We start from the raw sequence: 11,603 nt of genomic DNA, 5'->3' as shown, positions 1-11,603 counted from the left end.
CTATATATGACCATCGGTAGACTCAATTAGAATTTTTATACTTAACGGAATTATTAGAAATTCATATGTGTCTGTGTCCTTGTTCCACATAATCTCATTATGCGAAATACGCTCATTCAATATCTCACTATATTAACAGTGCGGATAACACCGTTCCATTCTAAATAGGAATTACATGTATTAATAATGTTTTAATTAAAGATTCTGAACTTTAATTAAATTCATTATGAACATTACTTTTTTATTATTATCCTTAAACATTATCCTCTCGCATATAACACTTATAGATAATGTTTAAGGTTACATAAATAATCATGGAATTTTTATTGATATTCATAAAATATTCATAAATATATGCACATAAAATAATGAATAAACTATTTTATTAAATACATAATAAATATCCTATTACATCTCATGCTTCTAGGACACCATTCCCAACACAAACTCCATTCGACGCTCACTAACGCGCCGTTCCTGCTCCTCTCGTTCTATAGCCAATGTTTCTTCCAATTGTGTTACTTCCTCTAAAAACTGGGTGAGGGTATATGTAACTTCCTATCGTGGAAATACCATAGTTCGTAACTCTTCTATTAACCTCCTCCATAATATGAAACATGCATCCTGTTCTTTTAACTCAATAGTGCGATCAGTCATAATCTCACTAAAGAACCGTTCAGCGTAGATTGCCATAGTGTCATAAGGTCGCATCTTAAATTTATCGATCTTCTGTATATACTTCTCCATTCTTTTAAATTTTGTCTCCCCAATATGTGGTTGAGCCTGTGAGGTAGAGGCAACCTCTGGTGCTATCCTTACGGGTGCCTCTCTTGGTGGAAATTGAGCTAGTAGTAAACTATAAAAATTGCCCCATGGCACCTCATGTGCATTTCTTGTTTCCACCGCACCTCTCCAAAGCTGTCTACCGTCAAACTCTAATAGGCCAGTGGCTAGAATCATCCAATCACTCTCATCAATATCACAGGCTACCATCAAATATTCAATTCGGTGTAGCCAGTCTTGTAATTTGGTTGGGTGAGCCTGACCATCATACATAGGTGGATTACACTGATAAAGTGTAAAAGCAGCTCTTGCGGCGACCTTAGATCCTATTGGGTCTCTAATCATAGCTACTTGCACTTCCCTATCAATCGGGGGTGGCTCAACTACTCCAATAGGTTGTAGAGGTTACAGAGGTATCTCTAAAGGAACAGGTTCCCTTTCTTGTATCGGACGTAGCCTATGAGGATGTCTTCCCCTTTCTCGACCTCGGATACTTCTTCTATGCAACCTTCGTGGTACCATTCAAGTTTGTCTTATTCGAACCATGTCATATATCCTATAAGGACAAAATTCACACACTGAATTTTAAATTCAAAAGAAATAATAACTTACTTGGACATGTAGAGTCAGATGCTCAGCAGAATGTGGGTGGGTGGCAGAACCGTCACACTGATACTAACTGTGACGACCCTAACTTTTGATCATCATCCTATGTTCATACTTAACCTCTACTGCTTACTAGTTATAACCTCTTAAAAATTCAAGCCAATTTTTTTTTCTTACTATTTACGTCCAAATGTTATAGCATTTAGCTAGCATTCTGCTTTCAACTATTCATAAAATGTTGTAGCATTTTCACAACATTCTGTTACATTAGTCATGCCTTGAGACTAGAGGTTGCTATGCATAGCCTCATTGTCTCGTAAGCTTAACTTTCGTTACATAAGTCATCTATATTCATAAAACACTATTTACTTTTTACACATAAAGTTTAGCAGCGTTTCCAAAACACGTGATGCATCCACAACCCACTTGCCCACACTCCGCTGCTACATCCTCTTTGCATGCCCATCAACAAGTTTCAGGGAACTGGTGCCTTACCCGAGCTTCCTACAACACGAACAAACTTAATGAGCTTTTGCTCAGCAAGTATCAATAGGTCATAACAGATGCAATAATTATGCATACCCATATATGCATTCATGTCACTTATCATAATACATTTTATTCTACTAAAACATATATGGCTTATGTTCTTCTTCTTTCATTACATACTTTGGTCTGCTTTCATCTCATTCTAGTCATTCATATTGTGTTTTCACATTCTGAATGACTTTCATTTCGTGTTTCTCATTCTATTCATTCTTCTTTACAGATACCGTACCTTATATGGAACGGTTTCTGTTTTTCATTTTCTTATCTTTTACTTCTTATAGGCCCTGTCATGTTGTACCATAGCGCGCATAACCAGTGAGGAATGGGGTAGCTAACCAATCCAGCTCAGTCACGGTTTCATTTCTTTCATAGTCTCATAATAACCTTTCCTTTGAAGGCTGGTACAAACAGGATGTTTAGTCTCTTACCGTTTATCAATTTTCTCATTGAAACGGTAACTTTGGTTAAATCTTATGAATTTGTTCATTTTTGAGCAATTTATCATGAGATTAACTTTTCGTTAACACTTAACTTTTCCTCTTAATTTGACCTCGACTTAACATCAATACATACTTTTCGCATAATAAAGTTCTGCGGCTACTTAAGTCTTGTAGATACATGCATAACATTATATCTAACATTCAAAATTCTAACATATGCACAATGTTTATGCAACATAGAAAAGTAAGCTTGTTCATGAATAGCCATAGAAAAACTATTGTACTTACAGAAGTTTCGCTAACAATGCGTCCTTTGTCTCCCTTGCTGATGTCCGACTTCAACCGTTAATGGGCCCTATTGCATAATTTTTTGATCGTTAGATTCAAAATCTAAGATCAATAATTACATTGAAATTTACGTCGGAAAGGTCTACAATCCTTATGTTTGGTATTCAACCTCAAACTATTTCCTATCTCAAGGATTTGCACTAAAACCATGCAAATTACTCAGTCATGGGCCTAATTTTCAGTTTCGGTCTAAAACTGTGAATTCTCGTTGTGTTCGGTTTCTAACCATCACCGATTATCGAAACATCTTTCTTTTCACACTTTAATCCCATATTCCTCTTGAAATCTAGTTTTAGTTTAAATTACTCAAACTAAATTTCGGCAGAGTTTCGTCTTGTTTTTCTCGTTTCCCGAGTTTTTAATAACTTGTTTTAATTTCGATTTCGGTACCTGGAGTCAAGATTCGCATTCCTAAACACAGATTCCAACATAAAATTGAACAAAAACACATATTCTTTCTTAATCTAGGCTCGCGGATTTTCAATGAGAATCCACCAAAACTTCGTTCAATCGTTTTAATACTTACACCGTTAGACTCTTATTACGATGTTCTACAAAACCTCAGTTTCGATTTTTACTTTAACGGAAGTTTTTCGAGATGGGTTACTATTCATCCAAATCAAGAAATCATAGAATTCTCATGAAAAATCAAAAATCTTACCTCCAAAAGTTGAGGTTTTTCTTTAGAACGCCTTAGGTTACGTTTCTGTCGGACTGAACGGAAGATATTTCAGTGATAATGCTTGATTTCCTTGATTTCTCTTTCTCCGTCTCTCTCTAATCTATTTTCTTTTTACTTCCCTCTCTCACGCTTTTTCTTTACAAACCTTTTTCTACTTTGCCTTACATGTGAAGTATGTAACCAACGTGAGTAATGGCATTAAACTACATAGGCTCATTCCTTACATGTGAAGTATGTAGCCAACATGAGTCACCAACGTGAGTCACCAACATATGTAACAACAGCAAGTGTTATGTCTGCATGTGAAGCCCATGTCACCCTTACGTAATAATCATTTCACTTTCTTTTTTTTTTAAACGTACCTATAACTTGGTTCAACCTACTTTTATTCTTTTCCATATAAAAGATACGTGCTAGCAAATGAGTGGGTTCCATACTCCTCAAATTTTTCTTATCGAGACCTAACTTTCCGTTTCTCAAAACGAGTCTCTTTTCGGTACTAATAATTTCACTATTCATAACTGATATTTACGAATTTTCTTTGTAAAAATATTCGTATTATAATTTTACACTTTTCAAGAGATTTTACCCCGTATATAAAGTTTCTACATAACATTTCCTTGATCAAGCTTAAAATTCTACTACTTTCTATTCTAAAAAAAATTATGGTCAAATACCGGACTGTCCGGATTAGACATGAAATTTTTCCGGTCGTTACAATATATATATATATATATATATGTGTGTGTGTGTGTGTGTGTGTGTGTGTATTTGGCATGTTAACAAAAATTTCACTGGTTTTAGAACTGATAATAAATACTTAAGATCCTATTCCATAAAACAAATTCCAGTACAATTTCGAATCAATATTTGCAAACACTACTTTCCAATTGATCATTAGACTAGTGCAAAAAGTGCTGTAAACACTAATGAATAGAAAGAAAAAAAAAATGTATATATAGCATCTACATCAAAGCCATGCATAATTACCTCTTTCATGACAGAAGATCATTAGGAGGATCCTCTTGATCTCTAGGCCAAATCTGAGCCATACTAGCATCCTTGTGTGGCACATACCCATATACAAAATAGCTAGCGCCCCTGCATACCACTTGAATGGCATTAAACTTCACATGACCGGCTAGAGTCGCCGCCGCCGATCTAATTGAATGACAAGTTACGTAGAAATGATCGGCCCCATTTGTTGGATTCCAATATGGATGCTCGAGACTAAACATTCCATATGTAACCGCTAACGAAAAATGGGATTCCTTCTACACCAATGTTTGGACTGATCCTTAATCTTGTGATGGAGAAAGGAAAGGTAGAAAAGATCTTCCTCGTTTGGATCGTCTGTAACAAACCGGCTTTTCGGAAGCTGTTTGGTGAAGAAAAGCTTACTCGAGTAATTACCCGTTGGCTCATATTGATCAACTGGAGAAAGTAACTTTGCAAAGCGTTCGTCTTTATCATGTGGATAAATGTATATATATCTTCAATCTCCTTTCATTTCCTTATAGTCTTCCAAAAATATATTTCTGTCGTCGTATACCTCATTGTTATTTGAGCTGTTCAAATGTATAATCACGAACCAACCTTCAAGTAAAATCACAAATCCTTAATCAAAACTAATAAATATATAAGTATCAAAGGTTTCATTCGGTTAGTTTGGTTTATAACGGGATGCTAAAAATTGAACTCAAATCTACACAATATCACTACAAGAATTTGAATTTTTTGTTACCAAAAATTTGGTAACCAAAAGCCCTGTTTTTGGTAGTAAAATTTTTGTTACCAAAAAATTTTGGTAGCAAAAAGTTGGTAGCAGAAAGTATTAGTTACCAACTATTTGCTACCAAAAAATTTTTTTGTAATAAAATGTATTTGGTAGCAAAATGTACGATTTTCGGGAACCAAAAATTTCGGTAGCAAAAAGTGTGAGCTTTCTGCTACCAAAATTTTGGTAGCAAAATATATTTGGTAGCAAAAAGTGTGCGCTTTCTGCTACTAAACATTTGGTAGCAAAATATATTTGATAGCAAAAAGTTTGACCTTTCTGCTACCAAAATTTTAGTAACAAAATATATTTGGTAGCAAAAAGTGTGAGCTTTCTGCTACTAAAATTTTGGTAGCAAAATATATTTGGTAGCAAAAAGTGTGCGCTTTCTGCTACCAAAATTTTAGTAGCAAAATATATTTGGTAGCAAAAAGTTTGACCTTTCTGCTACCAAAATTTTGGTAGCAAAATATATTTGATAGCAAAAAGTGAGAGCTTTCTGCTACTAAAATATTGGTAGCAAAATATATTTGGTAGCAAAAAGTGTGTGCTCTTGACGGGAACCAAAATTCTTTTCCCGCCATTTTATTTGTTACCAAATTATATTTGGTAGCGGATTATGTTATTTTTGCTACTAAATTTGGTAACTAAAGCCTTGATACTTTCAGCTACCAAAGTTTAGTAGCAAAAAGTGTGTTTTCTGCTACCAAAAATTTTTTGGTAGCAAAAGGTTTGGTCTCTTAAAGTCATTATTCTTGTAGTGAATGAAAATTCAGATTAAATGGATTAACCCAAACTTCAGGTCAAGTACTTAAATTGGATTTCATGAGTAAAGTGGGCTATGGATTTTTTGTTCAGTCCTAAAACGAAGTTTTCTTTTTTAAATAATTAAACAATAATATAAGTTATATACGGAAAAAAGCACGTTTGAAAAAAAATATATCTTAGTAAAGTAATTAGTTAAAAAAGTATTTGTTAAGGAATTATCTAAAAAAAATATAAATTTTAGAAGATTGAGTAAAAATTATTAAAATATAGACAGATTTCAAAAGAAAATATTTTCAAGGGTAAAATACAGAACAAAATTAATTTTATGAAAAAAAAAAGAATAAACAAACTAGCAAGGAAGTAGTTGAAAACATAGAATTTTAAGTATTCCAGCATAAACAAAAAATAAAAAGTTAAGTTGAAGTTTAAAAAAAAAAAAAAAAAAAAAAAAAAAAAAAAAAAACAACACACGCATCATTCCTCCTTTAAGTCATATATAGATTCTTGAAATTTTTTTCCATGTACATGTTTTATTATTATTGTTTTTTTTTAGGAGATTTGCTCTTCGGTAACCTTTTTTTCCCACAAGTTTTTTCAGTAACAAATATGTTACATGTTTTAATTGGCACAAGGAATTTCCATCCTATATCATCCGAAAAAAGGAATAGGTAAAATCTTCTTTATGATAATTGGGCAAAATAGTAAAGATATTAGTAATTAGCATAACATTAGATAAGTTAATAACCAAATCACGGCATTGATGAAAACAAAAAAAAAAAAGAATTCAAGATTCAAGAATCAAGAATCAAGACTAACATTGATTTTGTTTAAAAAAAAAAAGTCCAGAAATTCGATATTGTCGTAACTATATATATAAATGTATTATATATATTATATATATATATATACACAGTTCCACATTGACATTCCTACTTACCAAAAAGAAAAGTACTCCTTCGCACTCGCAAAACAATCACACAGTTATAACAGATCAAGAAAACCCACCACACTTCGTCTTCCTCCTCCTCCTTCTTCTTCTTGTGCATAATGTACGTAATCATCAAGCCCCAAAGGGGAGAACCCTTCACCATGGAAGTGGATTTCTCCGACACCGTCTCAGTGGTCAAACAGAAGATCAAGAATAAACAACTCATTCCTGTCTCAAGACAAACCCTCGTCTTCAACGGCCGCATTCTCCCTGACGACCGCTACCTCTTCAGCTGCAACATCGTACAGAACTCCGGCATCAACCTCATCATTGCCGAAGACCACGCCAGCAGCTCGTCGCACCCCCTTCCCGACAACGACAACGACCCCACCGTCGCTGCCGCCCTCGCCCTCGCCAATGTCCTAGCCAGCAGCTGGTCTCTCCCTGTCCTTGATGATGACGCCGCCGCCGCCATTGCCTCCAATGCCCTAGCCAGACGCTGCTCTCCCCCTGGACCCCCTCTTCTCGACAATGATACGGTTGCCGCCGCCAAAGCCCTAGCCAGCAGCCGGGCTCCCTCTCTCCTCGACGAGGCCGCCGCCGAAGCCCTGGCCAGCAGCTTGTCTCACCCTCTCCCTGCAAACGCCAGCAGCTTGTCTCTCCCTCTCCCCGAATACGCCGCCGCCACTCCCAAAGGCAAAGCCATGGCCAGCAGCTCGTCTCATCCTCTCCCCAAAAAAGCCGCGGCCACCCGCAAAGGCAGAGCCCGGGTCAGACGCCGCTCGGCTCCGTCCAACGCCACAATGCGCCTCAACGTCAACTTCCCGACCCCCAAAATGCACGTCGTACCCACTGAAATGGACGTAAACGACACCGTTCGCAACCTCAAGAACAAGATTCTCGAGGCGGAGAGGACGAATCGCACCGTCACCAACCGCTCAATGGCGCTTAGGTGCAGTACTCATGAAGAACTTCAAGAAAACAGCTCTTTGAGGGAGTACTGGATTTCCAATGGCGCGGAGACCCATGTGAGGTTTGGGCCGTGGAGCTGCAGCTTGACGGTGCATGTGACGAGCAGGTGCAGGACCATGAGGGTTCCGGTGGAGGTGAGCCCACATGATGGCGTTGCGGTGCTAAGGAAGGCGTGTGAGAAACTGAACCGGGAGATTAACTTCCCATTGCCGGCGGATGGTTACTTCTTCATTCTCAGGGGGGCCCAGATGGAAGAAGAAAAGTCGCTTTTTTGGTACAATGTTCGAGACGGCGACAACATATTTTTGTGGTCTTCCCTTGTTAAGAAGTCTTAGTTATGAAAGATTTAGTTTACACGTGTAATAACTTCATTGGATAGTCTGTTAGAGGTTATCCTCTAATTTATGTATAAATAAACAATTGTAACAGATTTGAGGTTAATGAGAATTAGTTCTTCTCTTTCATCAGTTTCTCTTTCTCTCTCTAGAAACGGTTGAGCTTGTTTCTTTATATGGTATCAGAGCCATTCAGCCGGTGACGGAGCTTCTTTTCCGACGATCGCCATGGGAGATGCTGCTCAGACAACTTCTTCTTCTTCTCGATTTGTTCCAGTCACTTTCTCGCATCCAGTTGCGTCGAAGCTGGACAACAATAATTTCTTGGTTTGGCGACGACAGGTTCTTGCAACTGTTCGCGGTCATCGCCTCCAGGATTTCCTCTCAGACTCCACACAGACTCCTCCGCGGTTTCTTTCTCCAGCAGATGAGCTTCTTCGCGTGATTAATTCAGCGTATGAAGAATGGGAGCAACAAGATCAACTACTTGTATCGTGGATGCTAGCTTCGATGTCGGATTCAATTCTTTCTCGCATGGTCAATTGCGAAATAGCGGCACAAATTTGGCGTACAGTCGAGGTATACTTCGCCTCTCAAATTAGGGCTAAAAAGTCCCAATTTAAAACTCAATTGCAAAATACTCGTAAGGATTCTTTGTCTGTCAATGAGTATTTGCTTCGAATTAGGCATTTTGTTGATATGCTTGCTTTAGTCGGCCATGGTATCTCCACTAAGGATCACATAGATGTAATTTTCAATGGCCTACCGCCTGAATATGATATCTTGGAAATTAGTGTAAATTCCAGTTTTAATGAATATTATGTTGAAGAAGTCGAGTCTCTCATTCTGGCTCAAGAAGTCCGAATTGAGAGAGCTGTTAAGCAGAGTGATGGTTTCAGCCTTTCTTCAGGGCCCTCTTTGGCCAATCTTGCCATGGCCAGTGGTCAACCAAACAAAAACTCACGTTTCAACAATTCCAATTTTGGCCAATTTCCTGTTTTCCCCGGGCAACCCTCTGGTGGTTTTCTCCCTAGGCCTGGACAGTTCTCTAGTAATCATTTCAACAAGAGCAGAGGCCGATTTAATCATGGCAGAGGACAGTCATGGAATAACAACAAGATACAGTGCCAACTCTGTGGAAAACAGGGCCATATGGTTCTACAGTGCTATTATAGGTTTGACAGGTCTTTCACAGGACCCTCTCAGTTCAAACACTCTGTCCAGGGCAATTTAGCTCAGTGTCCAAACCCAAATTCAGCTGTTGATGCTCAAATGGGTGCTCTACTTGCAACTCCTGAAGCAGTTCTTGATTCAGCCTGGTACACAGATGAATCCGCTGACATGGAGTGGTTCCCTGACTCAGGTGCTACCAATCATCTGACGGCAGATCAGTCAAATCTCATGAACAGCTCTGAGTTCTATGGTTCGGATCAGGTGCATATGGGAAATGGTAAGGGATTGGCTATTAAACATATTGGTTCTTCCACTTTCTCTAGCCCCTTTGTTTCATCTAAATCTCTTACTCTTAAACACTTGTTACATGTTCCTGAAATTCGTAAAAACCTCTTAAGTGTCTCCAAGTTTGCAGCTGACAACAATGTATTTTTTGAATTTCATCCTAACTCTTGTTTTGTCAAGGACCTTATTTCCAAGGTGGTGCTACTGGAGGGGCGTCTTAAAGATGGCCTCTACGTGTTTGACAACTCTCAAGTCAAACTCAAGTCCACCATTCCAGTAAACTCTTCTCAGTATTGCACTTCATTTCATAATTCCACCAAGTTGTCAAGTTCTTTGAATTCAAATGTCAAAGCTTATACTAGTACTGTTGTTAAGCCATCATCTTTTGAATTGTGGCATAACAGATTAGGACACCCTGCAGATAAAGTTGTGAAACTGGTATTAAACAGTTGTAATCTCTCTGACATAAATAAAACTTCAACTGTTCCGGTTTGCAAATCTTGTTGTTTTGGAAAAATTCACAAATTGCCATTTTCTCTCTCAAATTCAGTTTATACTAGTCCTTTACAGCTTGTGTACTCTGATTTGTGGGGTCCCTCCCCTGTGTTATCTTCCAGTGGATATAGGTACTACATTCACTTTATTGATGCTTACTCTCGTTTTACATGGTTATATCTTCTAAGAACTAAGAGTGAAGCCTTACAAGCCTTTGTGAATTTCAAAACACTAGTGGAAAAACAAATTGGCTTACCTATTAAATGTGTCCAAACTGACTGGGGAGGAGAGTTTAGACCTTTTACAGACCTTTTGGTTCAACAGGGTGTAGAGCATAGGCATCCCTGCCCACATACTCATGAACAAAATGGGGTGGCTGAACGTAAACATAGACATGTTGTTGAAACTGGTTTGACACTTCTTGCTCAAGCCTCTATGCCATTCAAATATTGGGATGAAGCCTTTCGAACTTCTGTCTTTCTTATAAACAGGTTGCCAACACCAAAACTCCACAACAAAACACCTATAGAAACTCTCTTTCATACCAAGCCTGTTTACTCCCAACTGAGAGTGTTTGGTTGCACATGCTATCCAAACATAAGACCTTATAACAAAAAGAAACTTCAATTTAGGTTAATACCATGTACTTTTCTTGGGTATAGCATCAAACATAAGGGCTACAAATGTTTAGATCCATCTGGAAGGATATACATCTCTCGGGATATCATCTTTGATGAAAATTCCTTTCCTTTCTTCAAAACAGCACATCGTGTTTCATCATGTCCTGCTTCATCTTCTCACACAGCCCCACTCAATATTCTCCCATCCTTGCCCTCTTCTCGTGTATCTGTGGAGGAACCTATATCTATAACACCAATCTCGAATCAAGACTTATGTGTGCAGGTTCAAGATCACAGCATAACACATGCTCCAGCATCAGACTTGCAACCTTCAGTCTCGGGTCCAGTGTAGGCTCCAAACCACAGTACAACTCATACTTCAGCATCAGACTTGCAGCCTTCAGTCTCGGGTCCAGTGCAGGCTCCAAACCACAGTACAACTCATACTTCAGCATCAGTCTTGCAGCCTTCCCATTCCATGGTGACACGCTCCAAATGAGGTATCTTTAAACCCAAAGTATACATGGCAGCAAGAGAGCCTCATACAGTTGAAGAAGCTTTGGAAGCAACTCACTGGAAACAAGCCATGACAGACGAGTTTCTTGCTCTCCAAAGAAACAACACCTGGAGTCTTGTCTCATTACCTCATGGCAGGAAAGCTATAGGCTGCAAATGGGTGTTTCGGGTAAAAGAAAATCCAGATGGCAGTATCAACAAATACAAGGCAAGACTTGTAGCTAAGGGGTTCCATCAGGTGGCCGGGTTTGACTTCACTGAAACATTCAGTCCAATGGTAAAACCCACCACTATTCGGGTAATTCTCACTCTCGCACTCAGCAGGA

The 11,603-nt window shown here is 38.2% G+C and overlaps 1 protein-coding gene across 1 annotated transcript; it reads left to right on the top strand.

Moving 5' to 3' along the window:
• Positions 1–7,042: 7,042 nt before the first annotated feature.
• On the top strand, positions 7,043–8,188 carry LOC21397930. Its single transcript, XM_010089760.1, has one exon. It carries the CDS (start codon positions 7,043–7,045, stop codon positions 8,186–8,188), a length of 1,146 nt encoding a protein of 381 aa, XP_010088062.1.
• The last annotated feature ends 3,415 nt before the right edge of the window (positions 8,189–11,603 follow it).

The sequence above is a fragment of the Morus notabilis genome, unplaced genomic scaffold, assembly GCF_000414095.1.
Source record: "Morus notabilis unplaced genomic scaffold, ASM41409v2 Scaffold457, whole genome shotgun sequence".
NCBI lineage: Eukaryota > Viridiplantae > Streptophyta > Magnoliopsida > Rosales > Moraceae > Morus > Morus notabilis.
Note: the sequence above shows the minus strand (reverse complement) of the source record. Positions and strands in the feature narration are given on the sequence as shown.

Coding starts and splice junctions, on each gene's coding strand:
- LOC21397930 (XM_010089760.1), top strand. CDS start 7,043: ATGGAAGTGGATTTCTCCGACACCGTCTCAGTGGTCAAACAGAAGATC.